The sequence below is a fragment of the Pygoscelis adeliae genome, unplaced genomic scaffold, assembly GCF_000699105.1.
Source record: "Pygoscelis adeliae isolate BGI_AS28 unplaced genomic scaffold, ASM69910v1 Scaffold113, whole genome shotgun sequence".
NCBI lineage: Eukaryota > Metazoa > Chordata > Aves > Sphenisciformes > Spheniscidae > Pygoscelis > Pygoscelis adeliae.
In genome coordinates this window covers 8823165-8845525 of record NW_008825108.1, presented here as the reverse complement: position 1 = coordinate 8845525, position 22361 = coordinate 8823165, and the positions used below count along the sequence as shown (strand labels likewise).

Genomic DNA, 22361 nt, shown 5'->3' with positions numbered 1-22361 from the left:
CAATGGCACAGCTGCAGGTGTGCAAAGCAAGTGGAAATTAACCTTTTCCCTAAAGTCTGGCTTCTCATTTACTCTGAAGCATATGAGGGATCGCAGGTAATTGTACCTGCTGCTCTCAGAAAAGCACCTGAAACCTTAGCACGGGCACTGGCAAAAAAGTGTCTTCATCCAGCAACCCACTGATAGTAGACAGTATTGTTATGTCTGCTTTTTAGCTAAAATAGTGAAATAAAGAGAGATTAAAGCCAAAATTTTATGAGAACTTTGGGCTGATTAATGGTAGTTAATTTATGTGTACAAGATGGCAGTCAATGTCCTTAGCCAGAAGACTGTCCTTTTTCTCCTGTAATATCCTGGCTCCCTAGTACAAGGAAGACGTGGACTTACTGGAGTAAGGGCCGCAAAGATGGTCAAGGGACTGGAGCGTCTGACATACAAGGAGAGGCTGAGAGATCTGGGACCATTCAGCCTGGAGAAGGCTGAGGGGGGATCTAATCAATGTGTATAAATAGCTGATAGGGGGGTGTAAAGAAGATGGAGCCAGGCTCTGCTCGGCAGTGCCCAGTAACAGGATAGGAGGCAATGGGCACAATACACAGAAAACTCCATCTGAACCTGAAGAAACACCTTTTTACTGTGTAGGTGACTGAGCACTGGCACAGGTTGCCCGAAGAGGTTGTGGAGCCTCCATCTGTGAAAATATTCAAAACCCAACTCAACACAGCCCTGGGCAAGTGGCTCTAGGTGACCGTGCTTGAGCAGGGGGGTGGACTAGATCATCTTGAGATCAGACTGTCTGGTCTCAGATCAGCCTCAGCCCTTCTGTGATGCTGTGCTCTGCTAACTTGAGCAGAAGCCCCGGCAGCGCGTGAGAGACCACCTCCCTTCAGCTCCTGGTGACACCAGCAAAGCACTCGTGAGCTGGGTAGAAAGGTCATTATGAAATTCCTGATCAGCCCTGGCAGCACATCCACTCACTCTGTGGGGACAGCAAGGAGATCCCAAACAGCATGCAGGGGCTACACTCCGCACGGATAGTCTTCAGAGGGTGTTGTGTAGGCACAGAGACCTCAGAGGAGGACTTGCAAAACAATAGGGAAGGAAGCAATGAAAGTTTTTAAGGGTGGGTTAAATACATGGAGTATATGTGGGAGGGAGAGGGCACATGGAGAGAAGCAGTAAAACAGGAGATGAAAATTGAAGTCTGGGGTAATGTTCAAAAGGCTGCTTTTAATTAAAGACATTTTTTTCCAATACAATATACCATGCCAAAATATGAAAACAAGCCATAAAGTCAGATCGTGAACATTTTTGTTTTCAAATAAAACTTTGGTTCAGAAAAATAATTATATGTCTCCACACATCTATAGAATAGTACAGTGAGTGAGTCAATGCTGTACTGTCTGTTTCTCATTGGTTAGCTTTGATGTTTGGTTATATCTAAACCAGGTCATAATGGGTTGGGATATTAAAACATTATGTTCTTACTATTCTAGTAAACAACAACTGTTAACTAGAGCAAACAGCTCCACTCCCATATTTCCATTCCAGCCATGCTCTTGTAGTGGGTCAGCTTGTGAGCCAGAGCCCTGATTTGTAGGAAAAGAACTGGAATCCCATTTTCTAGGGTTGAAACGATGCCTAAGGACAAAGACAAAAAGAAAGTTTGCTGTGGGAAAGGGGATCGATTGCTGCATGAGCCACAATACTCACTGCCTTTCAAGGAAGGAATTCCTCTAACCAGAGCAGAGGCATAGCAGTGATTAGTGCCTGAGGCAGGAGTACGTTCTGTTCACACGTTAAAAAGATGGGAAGAAACATTGCACAAGCAACAGGCTGCCCAGGAGGAAAGCCAAGCATTGCACTGGGGGGGAGATACCTGCTCTCACCGTTTCTGTACAAAGGTTTGTACGTCTGCTGAGTTGACAAAAACTGAACTTCTTGAAATGATCGTATCTAAGAAGACCTGAAACACCTCAGGTAGGCCCAGCTAGCATGACTTCAAAGTTATGAAGCCATGTGCTGCAGAGTATGTTTGCAAATCACGTGTGCTGGACTGATTTGGTTATATTTTGATATAAAAATGATATACAAAAATCACAGTCTAGAGAGGCTGCACAGTGGAGCAGAGTAGTTTAAAACTACAGATTCAAACCTGTGAATCTGAAACAAGATTTGGCTGCCATAAATCCTATCTATTTGGAAAAAAATCTGTCTTGACACAACCCCTACATCCAGTCTCCAGTATTGTCCTGCTATAATTTGAGTTGATTGCCAATTAACTTGCATTAATCATCATGACTGAAAAGCAAACAACACACTCTCAGCAAATATTTACCATGCTCCAGCCTAGCATGAAATTTAGTCATGACGGTTAATTGAAGAGATAGGTCTGTGCAATTAAAATATTGTCTAGTGACTACCATAATTTGTGCTGTAAGTGGTCATTGTGAGTGACCTGGTAGTGAGAACAAAATTTCTTTGGATATTGTTGAGAGATAAAGGGGAAAAACCCCATAATTTATAATCCCTTTTCCATTACAAAAACATTCTCGTTACTTCTTTTTTTTTAAGCCAGCCTATGAAATCTCTGGTATGTGAGGGGCATGTGGGGTATGTGAGGGGTATGTGAGGTACTGAAGCTAAATCTTAGAGGAACGGTGTTATCAGAGGTGATGGAGGAAATGGGGTTTGAGATAAATTGTTGATCTTCGACAATTGCACACTCTGCATGCACAGAATACTTTTTGAATACTTTTTGGTTTTGGCTTGACTTCAGGAAGCACCCAAGGAAGAATACGCTTTACTTCTGTGTAAAGACTTTGTTTGAAACCCTCAGAAACTGAGGCAAGGGCCCCTGAAGACCTTGTGTGAACAGTCTGGGGACTCGGTGCCTTCAGGCAGCAGGTAGCCCTGCGCAGCTGCCCTTTAACAGTTCCCCATGCGGGCAAAGCCCTCAGCAAAGGGAGGAAATTTTGTTTTAGGCAAATAATTCCATGGTCGGGATTAACTTTTATGGACTTTAAATGGCTGTTTTCTATAAATCAGAGGAATTTAAAAGGTTATAAAAATAACGAAGCCCTCTAACAAGTATTGTAGCAAACATCTGTCGGCAGTTTGCTTTTAAATGATATACACTTAAAATTCCTACAGAACTCCACTCCTCAGTACAAGATCTACCGCGTTAGAGTTTTCTTATCACTCAGATGCCACGTTGTGTCTACCTTGGTTTTGTTTCATATTTAATCAAAGCATTCACAGGAATGTGCTTTATGTTTTCTTCATTTTGCATGAAAGATGTAGGATTAGAAGTAATGATAGTACCTGAAGCGAAACAGAGTAGCTTAAACTGTTGTATGTCACAGCTCAATAACCTAATGAAATCTGCAGCCTTTCTAACAACGAAAAGAGAATGTGTGTTAGCTTTGCATGTAGATGTAAGAAATTAACTATATTTTCTTCTCGTTATTTTAGAGATCAGTGCTGAATGTTCTATTCTGTTATCAATTAAATGACAAATATACCCTAACGCCAATTTTCCACATTTAAAGAAAGAAACTCATCAAAAAAGTTCCTTTTTATCCCAGATCCATGGATATTTCTGGCTATGCACATACTAGAAGATTCTAGCACGCATTATCCATAGCAGATGCTCACAGCTGCATATGCCATAAATAAAATCACAAAGTGAGGCAATGTATGTGTTTGTTAGGTGTTTACAGCATGGACCATTGCTTCTCCAAGATATTAACTGCATTAGGTCAGAGAAGTTGGTGCGTCTATGTTCCAAGATGAAGCATGAAGCAAAATGAGATGAATTTCAACAAAGAGGGGAGGCCGTAGCCGGACTGCGTGTACCAGGCTATGGAAGGAGTTTGGCCAGAGTGTGAGTATTTATGTCAGCAGCACATTTTGTTACTGCGGTGCAGTCTAGACACTGCTGTAATGAACAACATAATGATGCCTCCTTAGACAAGCAGATAATAAATTGTCTGCCTACAAGGTTTTATTCTTCTGCCAGGGAAGGCAGCTTTGCCTAACCTGTTAATTGGTCCTGTCAGAGTGGGTAAACCATTTTTTGCACCTCAGTGTGACACTCAAAGAGACTTGCCAGCAGCCTCACAAGGTAGTCCCAAAGTGGGAGGCATGCTTAATGATATGAAGTGATACACAAACACACTCTGAGAAAACCAATTTACACAGAAGACAGCATAACCAGCCCGTATTCCAGTACTGGCTGCCGAGGGTACGGGAATGAACCAAAGCAATAGGATTAACAAAAGCAGAGATGCACACAAAAGGAAAAATAGAGATATTTTGGTGTTTCTAAAAAAGAAGGACCCAAATTAGAATTCAGCGAAATGGGCAATCTCAAAGAAAAATACATTATGTGACAGTGTTAATTATACAATGATGTGGTGAAATGCACACAACTCTGCAGAGCCTGCTTTCCTCATGTTAAGAAAACTGTGGCAGACTGAAGAAAATCCATGCACGAGGAGGAAGACTTTTTTAACAATGGAGTGAATGCCTGCATGCAACTTTCAACAATAACCACTTGTGGTTTTAATGGTTGTAGAAGAAGAATGGTACAAAAAAATCTCTGATTTTGTCAATGGAAGATGACTGACTGGTGCTTAATGTCTCCTGTGGCATACGACTGTGGATGGCAGATCAGATCCTCCAACAGAATGATTTAGAAAGCTGGAAAAGAGAAATTTCTTAGTTGTTATCAAAAGGAGCCCCAGATTTTGGAAGGTGACACTGCAGGCTTCCAAGAATGCTTTGCACAGGAGAGATGGACAGAAATCTTTGCAGAATACATTAGCCTTTCCCTCAAGTCACGAGAAAAGAATTTCTGTAAAGATAAGTAATATGAAGAAATCACTGTCAAGAAGCTTGGTGAGGCCACAAAGGAATAGATTTAGATTACATTTAGCAATTGAGTTTCTGGCAGTTGTCTGCTCTTTGAGAGACATGGGAAACAGGGCAGCTACTTGGTCATTTTGAGCTGATATTTTCTCTCACCAGACCTTGAGCTCTGGATGTGCTCTAGCATTTGAAGAGGTCATCTGAAACCAACCCGAGACTGGAAGCTGAAGGGCTTGGCAGAAAGAGTGGGGTTCGAGAGGGACACCAGTGAAAAAGAAAGATCCAAGTACACCAGCAGAGTGTTAACTCTGAAACCCATCCTCACGCGCAGGAAAAGCAGGCTACCTGAAACAGAGGGCCAAATAAACGCCTATTGCACATTCCTGCCCATCATTAGCCTGCTAATGAAAATACGATTTTGGTTTAGATCAGAGTCAATCCCTTTACGCAGTAGGTAACTGCAATGGGGACGGTGGGGCCGTTCCAGAAGGCTAAAGCCTTGGAGAGCAGCATACGGGCAAACAGATCCACAGCAATTTCCAGGTAAGTACAAGTACACTGATACAAAGGCATGTGGCGTGCAGGATTTCTTAAAAAAAAAGTCACAACAAATTTACAGCTCCTCATTGAGGAAAGTCTTGGAGTTTCTCACTCCTTCTCTACCTTGCTTTATTCAGAAACAAAAGAGAAAGCAAGAGAGCACAAGTCCCCATATTTAGACGTTTTCTTGTTTAAAAGATACTCTGTAACATATTTTATTACTGCTTCACTAGAGTTACTTTTGAGAAAATTAAGCTAAAAGGAGACAAAATCATTAGGGTTTTGATAAATACGCACAGTTAATTACATCTTGAAAATCTCTGGCAAGGAGTGACATTTCTCAGCATGAACCAGGCCGGAATGTATACATGGTGCACAAGTCCTTTAAATTGTCTCCTCCTACGTCTTACAGATGAAAATTAGATAACACTGCTTTGGGGAAGGGGAAAGAAGCAAGCAATACACCAAAGAGAGAAATAGCATTAAGAGTTCAGATTAAAAAAAGTAAAAGATACACAAGCCTTCACTATCTTCAAATATTTAATGAAACATATTGTTCTGGTATCCTGAGAATTGGTAAAAGCTGTTCTCCTGAAAAGTTATTTCTTGTTCCAGCACAGCAAGGGCTAATTCATTCTTTTGTCACTCAGCAAAATATCAGTGCTCTCTCCAGTGGAGATTTCATGATCAGGGATGTCCAAAACGCCAATTTCCTGAAACTAATAAAAAAGGGGGAAATAATCACTGCTCCTTAGAGAAAAAAACTAAAATACTGTCTTGTTTAGGTTAGTTAACTGTCAGGTTAGTTCCTAACAAAACAATGCTGTACAGGTCTGCTACTGGCACCTGCAACACATCTATGTGGCTCTATCTACATTAAAAATAAACTTTGAGATTATTTTCTTTCCCTCACAGCTTGAAAAATAAGTGAAAACCTGGGCTGACTGGTCCTGGGAGTGCATCTTTACATAGATTACAGACTGTTTGCAGTTTCAGGCTCTGGATAGATTTATTTCTAATTAATAAATTAGCCTGAAAATTCTTTTCAGCGAATGTAAAATAATTTCAATAAAATCTTTATAATTAGGGAAATAATTGCACTAACAAGTATTTAGACTAATTATGATGGAGATCTGAGCAGACGCTACATTTAATTAAACAGAGTTTCTTTAAAAGCACAAATGTAAAACTCAGAGATGGTGGCTCATCTGACATGATGAGAGAAAGTTCACAGCTGAAGAATAAGCTAATCCACCTCTTGCATGGTGGTAAACACGGATAATGCACACAGATTCATTTTGGCCGTGCTTCAAACTTCCAACCCTTTATTCTTAAGCCTCACAGGACAGCTTTGAAGTTGAAGATAAAGCTCCTCTAGCACACCATTACCAAGGAACAACCTTCTGATTATGATCTCATGAAAGTGTGATCAATAACTTACACAAGTTAAAAGCGTGGCAAACAGCAAAGGTCACGTAATTGGGCCTTTATTGAGTCCATGTGTTTCACTCGTGCTTTAACTGGCACTCCCGTATAATAAATATCTCTCCCCAAAATGTAAGCAATGAACTTTCTCAAAAGTTATGAAAACTCACAGCAGCTTCTGTCAGACTGGAGTCCTTCTAGGATCTCAAAGGGGGATGCTTCCCCTTTAGTATACCCAAGTGACAGTAAGTTTGCAGCACCTCTGTGTGAGAGTTTCTTTATTTACTGCTCAGTAGATAATGGTCTTTAGCCTTGTATGCCAAGCAAACAAGTGTTTAAAAGTTATGGTAAAAAGGTTTTGAAAAAAATTCAACTCTTTCCTGACTAGTTGCTAGCAAGACTTCCTTAACACTGCTCTCTTTTAACATCTGCTGCAGGGATTTTATATGCCTTTTTTTGTGAATATCCAGAGTAATTTTGTTCTTGTTTTACGGGCTGCCATTGACCAAAGCAAAATCTAGCTACTACCATGAAAGAAGAACTAAATTCATTATTTAAATAGAATGTTTGATCAGTGTATCTGAAAAGGAACTTGTGTGTTTGCTGTTGTACCTGAAATCACACCGATTTGTCTACTGAGACAAGACCCAAGTATGTGGACATATATTACTGTAATATTTCCATGTACCACACAGGCCTCCATATAGTTATGTCCTCCATAACTATACTTTGATTTTATCAAAGCAAGATGGACTTATCTTCATAATAAAGCAGGGAAGCATTACCTTATCCCCAGTTTCTGATGAAAAACTGAATAGTTTCTACAAACTTCTCTGTCTTTCAGGCTGTTTCCATAGGCAGGGTCTGCACAGCTTCATCCCTGGGCTACAGTACCAGTCTCACAGGGTCCAGTCTTTTGAGTTAAGGTCCAGAATGGTCCCACATATTTTCCAGCATTTAAATGAAGAATATTCTTCAAAGCCAGATCATCCTCAACTTCCTGTACACTCACAGGAGAGAGACCAGCACTTGCAGAAGAAAATTCAGCCCAGCCAGACTCTGATTTACCTGCTGCCTTGAACTGCCTTTCTCCCTCTCCCTGGGTGCAGATGGAGTCTATTCGCAGCGTAGGTATCTTCACTTGGACTCACTCTGCTGACTTTCTCTGTGCTGGTTTGCTAGCAAAGTCCTACCCCAGAGAGGAGGCGAGTCCTGAATTTCACTGCGGCACCTGGGCTGCGGGGCTGAATGCAGACAGTTCTCTGCACTTGGTATCATTCCACTGAGTTTTAGCAACAGTTACTTGGAGAAATCCTCACATCAAAAATGTCTTCCTTCTGCCTCTAGCCACTGCTCGTGTACCAATCCTTTCCTACTCTTCAAGGCCGGTCCTTTTTGCCTTCCCCTTCTTGTTGTCACAATCTTTCTTTAGAGGGGATTCAGATGATGAACACGGCAAAGAGTCATGCTGGTTTTCCTTTTTTCTCCTTCTGCTAAGGTCCCTTTCTTCAATGGGATTAAGAAAGGTTAAAAGCTTTGTGCAGGTGAACTTGGTGAAAGACAAAAGTAGCATTCTGATACAGGCAGTGCTGGCATGACCAGGGCGATCCTCCATTTGAGGAAGATGAAAGAAATTAGGAAGAGTTATGACAGTCAGGGTAAAGTTGAGCTTCCAGACAAATCCTTTGCACACACTTGCAGGAATGAGTCCTACTCAGAAAGGTATGAAGTTTATTTTGTGAAAGCTACATCCTTCTGGTTTTTTTTCACTCTGGATAATGTGACCTATCATCTGTCAGTATAAATACTGACAGGGAGGGCCAGCAGCTGGCAGTTCACCAGAAGAACGTTTTGCAGAGACCCTAACCTCATTTGTATTAGCGAAAATGCCAATGGGAGAGTTCAGCTTCAGACACGAATGTGTGGACCTCGCCAAGCCCAAATTTACCTCTGATGAAAAACCAGTGGAAGTATGATGACAGCAGAAGTCAATACCCCACTCTGAGATAACTCCCTGCATTTGGGATTACAGTTTTGCTGAGATCAAGAGCTGTAATTTATTCCTTGATGCACAGCTATGGTGAATCTGGTCTGCTCTTGCAGACCGAGGCCAAATTGTCCTTTTTGTCCCTCAATACATCCCAGATGTGCTGACAATCCATAACTTCTGCTGGAGTCAAAGGCTGCTGGAGGTTCTCCAAATCCCCCAAACCAGCCTTTATTGACTAAACGAAGCGAGTAGCTTGGGGCTGAGTGTGGTCCACGGTACTTTCAGAAAGAAAGAAAGACTGGAGGAAAACAATGCCCTACACTGCAAACCTTGCTGAGCTGTCAGGTCTGCTCCTTGCATCACTACAGGGCACAGAAATGCAGCGCTCGGCACAGCAGCCTGTTGGTAAAACCCTGCCTGTCATCTGTAGCGGGACTCGCTTTGATACCAGTCAGCTGAGTCAGGGTCAATTTTGTTTGGTTCTACTTGAATTTCGGCAAGTTAGAAGAGGCTTTGGGTTTGGGAGTTGTTTCTCTGTTTTGGTTTGATTTGCCACATTTTCTGTAGCTTGCAGTACTGGGACTGCACCAGGGCAGTTCAAGGCAGCCTAAGACTGGGCTGTCACAGTCCTACCCTCTTCAGACGTGGCCGTGGGATGAGCTAACCAAGACAGCAGATCAAGGTAAAAATTAATAACTTCTTTCTGTAGGGCTAGTTTTCAGCCAGAGCAGCTCCCTGAGTGGCCACATCAGCACTGGCACAAGAAAGAGAATGGAAATGTGTGACCAGGGATGGGAAAGAATATGGGATGGTGTCAGCTGCTAGCCTGGATGAAGCTGTTGTGGAATGGCACTTGTGGAAGCAAGGCGAATTGTTCCTGTCCATTGGCAGACGTCAACTTTCCTCACCACACCCTCAAATTTAATTATCCTGGAGTGAGGAAGAAACTAAGCTGAGAATCATCAGTGAGATGATGGTTCCTCCAACGCACTACTGAAACCAACAGAACCTGCACCCAAATAGGGCATGCGCATTTCTGATGGCACTGCCAGAGCCGTCATGTGGACTCTGAAAAAAATGAAAAATCCAAACACATGATTGCACCCTCAGAAATATGATCTTGCAATTGTTCATTAAGGTTATACACCGGGAATAATTCAAGTCCCGTTCGTATTAACAGGTTTCTTTGGAGCAGCACCAGATTACGAACACATTACCAAAACATGATCAAGGAGTTGTACTCTTTAAATGGAATATGACATACCTCTCAGGAAAGTAAGACGCACGCCAAGTGCCGCCTTTCCAACTGTGGCATGCCACTTAGGTGTGCTGTGCAGCTGAATTGAGGATAGGCTGTCTTGCCACGTCTTAGGAAAATGTCGTACAGAGAGTTACAGGAGAGACTGGACAGGGATGCTGCACCGCGAGGAGCAGGAGGAATTTGTGATCATAACAACCATACGTATAGTTTGCCAGTGAGGAAATCCACTGGTCAGGGTATGACCTGTCTCAGCTAAGGACGATGCTGTTCTGGTGCAAAGGTGAGGCCCATGCTTTGCTGCTTTTGCACGTGAGGTGCTCAGTCACACCAGACTGGAACATGTGCACTCCTGAATCAAGAGCGCCTGACACTCCTCCAACAGCCTTTGCCGTTATGGTGGTGCACACAGCATATGGGCTCCCTCATGTGGATCTTCTAAGATGTACCAGAGACGGACCATGCAAGCACAGCTCAGGAGTGCTGCAGCTGAGGAAGACGCCACACAACTTGCTCTCTTCAGCTCTGCTAGGAAGAGGGAGCCTCTCACACCCTCCCCAGTGTGTGGGGAAGGAGATCCCATCTCTGCTCCGCTCAGAGTGAAGAGACACACTGCTGTCTAGACAATGGGCTTAAGTTTATGCAACATGCAAACTATTTTCAAACTTTTAAATCTCTGAGGAACAAAGTGGGCTTTTTTTTCCTAATCCTTTCTACCTTTCAATCTTTTTTTTTAAGGAAACAGAGGAAATGCTATACAAAAACCACTTGTGTTAATAAAAAAAGTTTCAAGAAGTCTTATGGTATCCAGTTAAACAGTCAAAAATCAGGAAATACCAGTGAATAATGCTGTATGTACAGACTTAACTCTGTCTCTGTTTTTACAGGACATTAAAACCTAATTAAGTACATGAGCCCATACTAATTCTCATCTATGAGACCTAACATCATGCAGCTTCTTCTGTAACTGTGAATCTTACATGACCAAAGAATTGGTGCTGAAGTCCTGCAGGTTTCCTCAGAGTGAATGGCTGTTACAGACGCTGAGTAGCCTTTGAAAATCTGGCCCATTAAGTCAACTGGACACATTAATATGCAGATACACAGTAAACCACAGTTGCAAGCTGTGCAGTACAAGACACGCAGAGGTCTAGGAAAAATATGCTTGCACATGAAGGCAAACTACCTTAATGTAATAGCTTGTTGCTGTAACCTTTCAATTGTATTTAACAAACTGAGATGCATATGAATTAGGGGTGGCAGAAACTGGAATGCCACAACTTGCTGACCACAAGATTCATTAGAAATGTTTTTTGGGGAAATGTGTATGGAAAAAACTCTCAAGCCCAAACCATACTGGTCATATGCAAATACCCACATATGTTTTCAAATGCAGACTTTTAAAGTAGTAGAAATCTGTTTTCAGGAAAACTATGATTTATCTGTAGGCTATTAATATACTCTTGAAGGACAACAGGTGAACAATGCACCTCAGTTAGAAGGTCCATTTTCCATGATATACTGAAAGGTATGTTTAGTTAATGGTTGAATTTTCAACATGCAGGCTTTCTGCTTTTTCAAAGAAATGTCTTCAAATATTTTCTATGTGTTGAGAGTCGTCAGTAGCTCATCTTGTGCTTGCCAGAAATATAACTTAGACTTTACCACAGGAACTAATTTAAGTATACCATTACTAAATCTGGCTTATCTGGAAGTCTATAATCAGAGATAAAAAGCAAGCTTCACCTAAACGTCTCTGCTGCTTGATTATCATCAAGAGTAGATGCTTATGCATTTAGAGCAAACTGTCCTGTGAATGTGGCTGGGGTAGCAAAACCAGATTTGTTGTCAAGGCGTAATAATAATGTGTGAAACTGTGTTGCAAAATCTCATAATTGAATATCAGTTCAAGAAATTCTGCTCAGGTTATAAGAAAAGCTCCAGCCCTCCTTTCTATGTCTCACCACGCTTAGGGAAGGCCCTGCGGACTGGCTGCTTCCTCCACCTTCCCCTCTCCTGGGTGGAATAACCAGACACAGCCTGAGCAGAAGACTGGCACAACTCTCTCCTCAGAGCAGAGAGGGTTAGTTTGGGGATCCTCTTCTGTTTTGATGGGGAGTGGTTATAAAGGAATCAGAAAGGGAAGAATCTCACAATTCACAGAAGGGCAATGGCCATCCCTTTCTTTCCATCTCTCACAAAACTGGCCTTCTGCTTCCCACTCCTCATGAGACCTCTGGCCTGGGGAAGGGAAGAAATGCTGAAGAACCTGGGTACGCTCCATCACCTGCTCTAAACCAAGAAGGGGGGAAAGACCTTACTGCAGTTACCTCAATCTTTGCAGACAGAGACAAGAAACATATATAAACCTAGAGACAGAAATTTCTGTTGGAGTTATTGGGGTTGGGGAGAGGTGGAGAAACAGAGATTTCACGAGAACTTAGAGAGGCTGCGAGCTCTATTACCTCCAGGTAACCATTCCTCCTGCCAGCAAACTTTCAGATTCCTCATCCTTTTAAATATTTCCCCATTAATTTAATTGAATGAACTTACACTGCTTCATTGTATTTTACAGGATGAGAAAACCTTGCTTTTGGATAAATAAAGATCTTATATAAATAAGTTAAATACTTAGGAATGTTTTAAATCTTGTAATTCTACTGTTAGGTTTCAATTAATTGTTGTCTAAACAAATCATAGGAACAGTGGCATCATGGCACCAACTATATAAATTATGAAGTTTACCTGACTGCAAAAGTTTGGCAGGACAATTAAAAAGGGTCCATTAACTAAACAGGATATTCACACTGATACAATTCAAATGTGAACTCCATTAATGGGCAGGATAAGGCGCAGACTTTGTGCCGTCAAAGGAAAGCTACTGTTATGTCAAGTGAAAATGTGAAACCCAAGTGGTTCTTGATGTGATGAAGGCCTCTAATTCCTGTCTGTAAGGGACAGTATAAGCGTCTCCACCCTGTACCTAATACCAACATGTCACAGCTCTGACTGGAGGGGAGCAACATGTTGGGTCATATGCTTTCAGCTACGCTCCTTTGCCAATACAGAAATCTGATCATGCCTATGCAATCTGAACAGATGTTCCTGTGCAAAACTGGAAGGAAGGAGATTAAAAAAACCCAGCACAAACCAAAAAAATAAATCAACCAAGGTAATGGTCAACATGCCCTGCTAGCAAATTATTTCCTGACTCTTAATATGGCTATGCATTTCATCTGTTGCTTGTGATTACAGACCTGGGTAACCTTATTTTGCCTCTCCTTCCTCTTTGGCAGATGGCGGTGTGCTCTGCTGTGCAACCTGCCTGCTCTCCCTGAAGGTCCCTGTGTGGAATACTGCAGACATGTAGCTGCTTGCAGCTATTTGATGTATCTGTGGCTTCACAAGGACAAAATATATTTGTTTCAACCTGGTCACTCAAATGGACTCTGTTTGAACAGTTCAATTTATTTCCCAGAACCTCTGCAAGAAAGAGAACTGGCTAAGGCTCAAACTTGGAAAAATGAAAGCAGTGTTTACTGCAGTTTAAAAGGAACAGACTGAAGTTGGTACTTGTACTCCTTACTGAAGGTGTTCAGTGGACTTGATTATTTGCCTATGTGGTTTTTAGTCTCAGATTGCCATTGACTATATCAATATTCACACATTTGCAAGTTGAGAGCAAGTAGAAAACTTTGCAGGGAGAGCCTATCTTCTGCCCATCAACAAGTTGTGATCTCTCCATGTCTTCCTCATGTTCTCAGAAAAAATAGGTTCATAATCGCAGTACTGAAAGCTCTGAACTCGTTCTCTGATGGCCAGGATGGTCCAAGAGACTGTCCTCTCCTCCTCTGGCCAGCCATCGTTGTGAAGGCTAGCTCTGCTGCTCTTGCTACTGGTTTCTGTGCTTCAGCACTCAGGGATGGTGACAGGTCTTCTCATTAGTGGGCTGCTGTTTGGGGAGTTTGTTTTCTCTGGTGATGGGCCAAAACCTGAGGCTGGGAGATTGCCAGGTTTGATGTCAGGCATATTTATTTCCTTTAAGATTGGTTGGGTTTAGCTAGCTGTTTATCCAGGCTAAGGGGCAACTTCAGAGGATTTGTGGGAGCAGCTCTGAAAGCGGTGTTTGGTCTCCAAGTTATTTATTGAAGTATTTGGCAGTGATGACAGCAAATGCTGAAGCAGCTGGAAGGTAATTGCCCACTTTTCCTTGTACGGCCAAACAAGCTGGATTCCACCAGTTGGTTGCAAAACAAAGCAAACTTTCATACTAGATGCAAAAAATCCAGGGGTTTTCTTGTTGTTTGGCTGAAAAAAAATCCACCCCAAATCTTTGTAAGCCTTTACTAAAGCATTTCTATTCTGCACGCGCCTCTTCTCCAAGGCAGACAGACTTGTCAGGTAACTCCTCCTTCAGCATTTTTGTGCAGCTAAGTGGTCTTCTATGAATGGACTATGAATCCACATACTATGGTGGATTTCAGGTATCATAGCTGGATAAAGTCTTCTCAGTGCCTCTGTACAACAGTATCACTGTCTTTGCTGTATTTATGTTACTTTTTCTGAGGCAGATTTCGGTTTGCTGCTTCGCTGTGATTGTACGAGCCAGTCCCAGTTTTGTGTTCCTGCCTGGCCCATTTTGTGTTAATGGCTGGCTTGGGGGATAAGAGGAGAGTAGTAGGTTTCGTTTACCTTGACTTTAGTAAGGCTTTCAGCACGGTCTCCCACAACATCCCCACAGAAGAAGTGAGGAAGTGGGATTTACAGAAGTGAGGTGGACTGCTGCACTGCCAGGCTCAGTGGGTTATCAGCAGCACGAAGTCCAGCTGGGGCCAGTCACTAGTGGTGTACCTCAGGGGTTGATACTAGGTCTCATGCTGTTTAACATCTTCATTAATGACCTGGACTTTTTGACAGAGTGCACCCTCAGCAAGTTTGCAGGTGATACAAGACTGGGAGGAATGACTGATACAACCAGAAGGTCGTTCTGCCATCCAGAGGGACCTCAACAGGCTAGAGGAATGGGCTGACAGGAACCACATGAAGTTCAACAAGGGGAAGTGCAAAGTCCTGCACCTGGGGAGGAACAACCCCATGCACCAGTATATGTCGCGGGCCAAGCAGCTGCAAAACAGCTTGGCAGAAAAGTACCTGGGGGTCCTGGTGGACACCAACTTGACTGTGAGCCAACAATGTGCCCTTGTGCCAAAGAAGGCCAACAGCCTCCTGGGCTGCATCAGGCAGAGCACTGCCAGCCGGTCGAGGGATGTGATCCTTCCCCTCTGCTCAGCCCTGGTGAGACACACCTGGAGTGCTGGGTCCAGTCCTGGGCTCCCCAGTGCAAGAGAGACATGGACATAGTGGAGTGAGTCCAGGGAAGAGGCGTGAAGGGATAGGAACATGCCTCACAGAAGTCTGAGGTCATGTCAGGTTCTCCCTGTTTAGCTCTTTCTTCTATGAAGTAAGTGTAAGGAAAGAGACGAATCTTCTGCAGGTTCTTCTACAGGCTGACAGGTCTCATTAGAGATTGGGAGGACCAGTGACGCAGGCAGAGGCCCTGTAGGACTGTCAGCTCACACACAACATCTGCCAGGGTGCCACCCAAGGGGAAAACACATCTGATCTCAATGCATGCGTACTCATTGAGCAGGACTTCTGTTACTTTATACAATTAGCTCAGCTCAAAGTGTCACAGATAGCCCACGTGCTTTTCGTACATGGATCTCAACTTTATTTTGTATAAGAAGAGCCAGTCTTTCTTTACATTATTACATACATTATTACATACATTTTATTGCAATCACAGTTTATTACAATTACAATTTCAAAAATTCAGTCTCTACAAACCAAACAGAAGGGAAAAACGCGAAGTTAACTGTGCATTCAACAACCTATCCAAAATGTGATTGATTTGGTGTTTCTTCCATTTACGATTTTCAAAAAAGCCATTTACATAACAGAAAATATCAATAAAGCTATCTTCTACTTTTACTGAAACATACACCTGCAGCAACAGACATCTACTACATTTTATACATATAATTCACTGCAAAGAACACTGTGTATTTTGTTATGAAAAGACTAAGTATTGCAATGCAACTGTCCGTTCTTTGCTGTGCATTTTGGGTGACTGCACTTTCCACCATGTCTGGGCTACACTCTGATGTAGTGAAGAGTTTGGCCACAAATAAACAGTTAAAAAGCAAACAAGCAAACAAAAAAACCCCAGCAAAACAAAATATCCAACACGGTTGAACAGCAGAATAAAAGAGACTAATACAAGTAAAGTAGCATCTTTCAAAAGGTGGAATTTGTACACAAAAACACACACCATATTCCTTACATATGTGCATGCCCTAGGAAGAGTGTGGTTTCTTACATTTGTTTTATATGTACGTAATTCACTTGGCTAGAAGCAAGTCATTCATACTCTTAGCTACCCAAAAAAACCTCTTTGGAAAACGTGATACCAACAGAAGTTAAATACAATAAAAATTCTTCCAGTTAGTTCTCATTATGGTTAGTTCTTACTTTTTAACTCCATGGCATTACTTGTAATGGCATTAACTTTAGATCACTAAGAACATACTTGGGAAACTGTCTGTAAAAAAGAGGTGATGTTGACAGAAAACATTTTCACTTCCACAAAGAAGAGGAAAGCAACACAGCCTGGATTTTATATTTCTGAAAAACTGTTGGTAAAATGGGGAGAGAAATCTGTACGTTTTCACAAAATACAGTCTTGAAGCTTGGGGTGTCCGGTTAGTTCCAGTGCTTTCAACAGTTATGTTGTACAATGCAGCTACTACTGTAAAAGTAGTGAAAATATTTTATTACCTAAGCTTTTCTGTTAAAAATGTATTAGAATATTTATAGAAAGGATAAACAATGAAAATCCTGAAGAACGGATACTTAACGCAGCTTTACACTGCTGTGTAAAAAGAATAATTGTGTAGTTTACACATATACCATGTAAATTACTATGGAAACCAGATGTAGCCTACACTACAAGGTGCCTTGTAACTCATCTCTGCTGAGCAATAAATCCCCCCCTTTTCTTCTTGGCAAAAGTTTGAGAAACTTTACTGCTGTTTTCTATCAGCAGATACAACAGATGGCTGGCACATGCCTGCTTTACTAAGAAAGTGGGATCTCTACAGCATTACTTTGATCCCTGGTGGCATGTCTACAACACTGAGACGCAAAATACCACAGCTGAGCAGAATCTAAATATTAAAGGTTTGGAGCTGTGCTCTCGATATGAGAACCCCCTGTCTAAAAATCATGCTCACAGTATGTAAACATCTTCACATTCCACACGGAAATTTTGGTACAGAGGTCAGAAAACAAAGTATTTCCTCTGTTTGGTGACATGAAACCGCAGTGAAGGTACTACTGTAAATCCCAAGAGTGCGAGTTTATGCGATTGCCTTGACCAAACTTCCAGAAAAGCCATACTTTTATTGGAAAAAAACCCTAAATTGTGCACATGAGACATTTTTTAAGCTGAAAAGCATCACTGTAATCACTGGGTATGAATAAGATATTTACAAAAAGTTCAGCAGTTTCTTTGAAGAAAAGTTTCCTTTGAAGAATTACATGTTTTGAAATTCACTGGTTTTTGTTTTCTTTCAGTTTATCAGGGAAATAGTGATGTTTGATGGAGCACCTTATTGCATCAATAATGCCTTAAAATTGGTAGTCTGTTAGCTTTCCTCTGGGCAAGGAAACAAAACTCCTCCTGGCATAGCTGGATATTCCATTCTATCTTCACAGTCAGGCTACGTCTCAGCAATATAAGGTAATTCCAGATAAATCAATTGAGCTATTCGGGGTTGATGGTCACATTGCTGAGATCAGAACTAGCCTCCAGGAGCTGTAACTATATACCGGTTTCTAAGCTCCACTTTACGATACAGAAATGATGCTAGAAAATGCACTGATGACATATATCCCCTCTTCTTAAGAGGTGGGCATCTTTTTGCTTTACTCAAGGTTATCAATAACTCTTTGATCAGAAGTAACCCAGCCTTTCCAGCCTTCCCAGCAGGGACAGGCCCCATTGCCTCTTTTAAGGGCCCCGAGGACTACAAGCTGGGATGCCCCCTTACCTCCTGACACTTGTGCTCTTGTGACCAGAAGCACTCCCAGACCAAAGACCTTTCCCCAGCACTTGATCCCCTTGTACACATCATGGATACATGTTCGGCCGTGCAACAGGAGAGGAGCCATGGGGTACTCATGACAGTTGGGAGTAGGAAGCAAGCTGCTACAATAATTCGTCTGACCCCAAATACTTCTCCCATATCTGAAAGGAAGCAAGCAGCCTGGGCGGACTGTGGCCCAGACTGATTGCTTCTGTGGATCAGACCAGAGACTGCTACAGAACAAAAATTCCAACTTGCCTTTTGGTTTCTTTTTTCATCTCTCATCTATTAAATCAATCTGGCTGCTGCTCTGTCACTGAGAACTTGCTTCCTGTGCACTGATCAACCTTTTGTTTTTGATACGGTTCTCTCCCACCAATACTCATGCACATGTGAACTTAATTGCTGTCAGAAGTCCCACTGAAAGTTAAGCATACATATTGGTTTTTGTGGATTTGGAGCTTAAATACCTGTCATGAGTTTCTAAACGCTGTAGAGATGATGTTATCACTGCAATCTTTGGTACCTTCCACTGGCGGACATAGCGAAACATGACGCAGCATTAGTTAGTTCCTCTCTCACTGGGAAGCCTTTAAGTGCAATCTTCCCCAGAGGACAAGACCCCAAAAGTCATTATTCTTTCTTTTGGAAAAACCATATGGAATAAGAGGAAAAAGCACACCAGTGAGCTCTAGTGGTTACACAGATGCCTGCTGTATGCTGTATATTACCAATGATTTTTGCTTTTTTAAACCTTTCAAATCAAGGAGCAATCTTTGTAACTACCAATTTACCCAGATTACATTTTTTTCTAAAGAGAACATAACATCTGCAATCTTACGTTTAAATTCATAGGCAAAAACATAAAGTGCATAAAAACATAACAATCCAGTTCTGCAGTACTCTAGCCTCTCGTAATGCCTGGCTCATCCCGACTTCACCAGAAAAAGTAGGTATTCAGCACATTCAGACCCTTAAATTTTGGGTTTCCCCTAATATTTCCTAATAATTAATTAGAACTAATGGACTAAGGACTAAAAGCAACTAATGCTTTTCTTTGGTTAATGTTTTCTAGTGAAAATGGCTTTAATTGTTTGTTTACCATACAAAATCTTTTCCACATAAAATAGATCCAGGGCACAAAGGCCACTGTATTAGAAACATAACATCTAAACGTAGTGGGTTTCTACCACTTCAGTTTACACAGAATACAGGTATAATCTAGTCCTTAAAACGTTCCTTTCAACAGACATTTTTGAACGAGAATATGGACATACGCAGCAGTGCAGGACTGAGAAGTATTGCCACTCCCTGTGTTGGATTATTTACTCACCTACAACTTGGATTAGTGTTTATCGCAGGAGCAGGTAGATGGAATCTGCCCACAGGATATTTATACCCACTTTCCACAGGTGTAAACAGGGATGCAAGGTGCATGTCAGGAGACAGTTAGCCCTACCCTGTTGGAGGTGGGTTGACCTTGGCTGGCTGCCAGGCACCCACCCAGCCACTCTCTCACTCCCCTGTCTTGTTGACATCAGGGCTAGGAACCACGTAATGACATAGACAGGATCTCCTGTACCTACTCAGGAGAAGTCTGATATCTGTAACCCAAAAAGGGTCTAGCTACTGCTAGAAGCTGTGGCATATACTACCGACAGCCCCCAAAACCTTGGAGACATCTTCAGATCTCAAGTGGGATACAAGGTTAAGAGGTCAAGAAGGCACAAGATACAAGACTCACAGAAGAAATTATTTCAGTTTTACCAAACAGGAGACAACTGTATGCCAGTTAACAGTTGTTTTACAGAAAGCAGTCTAGTATTTCAGTATCTTGAATGCCTTTCTTCTTTCAAAGAGTACTAGTTTCCAGTTCTTTCCCTTCTTCCTTTTTTGCCTCTCTTTTCCCCTTTCCTCTTCTCTTCCTTTCCCCTCCTTCTCTCCTCCCCTCCCTTCCCCTTCCCACTTCCCCTTCCCTGACTTAGGAAATTCCCAGAAAAAAGTATTCTGCCAGAATAAAGGTAGCAAGTATTTAGTACTTTCCTGGACGTGTCAATGGATACTTCTAAGACCATGTATACTTAAAACCAAAACAGAACATTGAAAAAAAACTGTTAAAATTTACTCATTTCTTCCCCTCATGAAAGATTGGAAATTCTGGAGAAACTGTGCTCTTTTGCCACAAATAACTTTTATCCTACTTCTCTTCGCAACACTACTGTGGGCAATGATGTTGTTGCCCTATAGGCTACAGAAAAAATATTAATGTTTTTTCCTGCCCCTTCTCATCATGTAAAGGGCTGGGTGGCATAGGGGCAGTACGTGCCCTGTTTTCCACAGAGGATGACAAGAACTGTGAGTAACGGGCAGCTGTACTCAAACACCTCTAAGGGATGCAAAAACCAAGAGGACTGTTTGTGACGTGGTTTTGCAAAAAGTAGACATTTTCTCTAGGATGCTAAGTATGTCCATTTCTTCCCCAACTCCTAAAACACTAGGTGGTTGAAACTCCTTCCGTAGCTTAGGCTGCTGGTTGAAATCATGCTCTTCATCTGCAGACCTGCATGAGCATCTAAATATCCACAGCCATAAGACTGGAGCGCCAATGTTTATCTTGACTGTACACACAGATGAACTTGTAAGGAGTAGCTAGATGGGATTATAAAATCTCCAAATGCAGAGTCGCTCAGTTTTAACACTTGTTTGACCCACAAATATCTGAAAGTTAACACACTGTTCTAGGAACAGAGCAGTGCAATGATGTTACTTTAACCACGCATGTATTTCACTTACTAATTATGTTTTGTCTAACAGGAATTCAGTAATTCAGCAAAGAGGAGGAGGAATAATGGGTTAAACAACTTTGCTGCTGCTCAGAAGGGATTTCATCCTGCAAGTTGCATCAAGGGGAACTCTTGTCTAGGCTGTCTTTAAGCCTGTGACTCTTCTCACTGAAATCAGTGTTACTATCATCTTTTCCTAATGAGCTACCTGTGGGCAGCAAAGGAGGGAGAGGAGAGCACAAGAAAGGAGGACAAGAGAAGGAGGACAGGGTTCAGTCTAACATCCCAATTCTCCTTTCCAAAAAGAGGTAGTTTTATCATGGACAGCAAGTGAAGCTGGCAGGGAAATGGAGCAGGAAATACAGTCCCAAAACACACTAATTATTTCTGGGTATTCAAATGCCAACCCTTGGCGTACAAAGTCGTTTTCTCTGTAAAGCTGGACTGGAATTCCAAAGACCTTGAGCAAGTCACTTAGCCTTTGTGAGTAAGTTTTGTCTCTCCACATTCCCCTCCCTCTCTAAAGTAGAGGAGGTGAAGCATTTCCTAAACTCAAAGGCTTTGTGAGGATAGCAAAAATTACAAGGGCCTCAGACAACACCTCAAAGCCAAACAAGTCCTGTAGTTAGAAAGAGTACTTTAAAACAACCAAAACCACAACCAAATCTGCGAAGCTGCAGTTAGCTGAATTATACAACCAATTTTCACTGAATATTTGAAGGTAAATATTGTTTCATCTTTACCAAGCTCTTTATTGTATAAAGTCAATGTTCAGCATTGGAAAAATGAACTAATTTTATCCATCGTTTTTATGTTACAATGATTTTTTTTCTGTATCCATGATAACGTATGCTAACGTGTTTCAGCTTTATGCAAATTTAACATATGTTGTCAGTGTGTCAAATCATGCGTATGTTTCTTCACGAAAATATGTCACGCGTTCTTATCTGTTCAACAAGAGAATCCAAAGGGATCCAATACACTGCAGATTTACGTGGTTTTGCAATTAAACTTGGTAAAATTAAGTCTACAGAAGAGAATTATTATTTACCAGAACTACACATTAAGCGTGCACATTTAGTAAATAGAGATCAATGAATAACCTGTAGTATATGATCACAAGCTAAAGAAAGTTGAAAGCAAATTGCACCCACATAACTACTGTCCGGCAACGTTTTGTTAAAAGTGAAGGCAACCGGTGTCTTCTTCCTCGTCAACTCCGCTCGTCTGCTCACGCCTCACCAGCCCGCCGGCTTCTCCGGCGCCCCAGACACCCGGCTCCCCCACGCACTTTACAACCCCACCTTCAAACACGCTTTCCCAGCGAGCTGGCGGCGCTTCTCGCG

General features: G+C 42.0%; 1 protein-coding gene across 1 annotated transcript in view; it reads left to right on the top strand.

Annotated features, from left to right (window-relative positions):
* Window positions 1-8723: 8723 nt before the first annotated feature.
* Window positions 8724-22361, top strand: part of LEMD3 (LEM domain containing 3) — an 83167-nt gene continuing 69529 nt past the window's right edge. Inside the window, exon 1 of the mRNA XM_009327679.1 lies at window positions 8724-8807. Coding sequence (XP_009325954.1) covers window positions 8724-8807 — 84 coding nt within the window. The remainder of the gene's footprint in view (window positions 8808-22361) is intronic.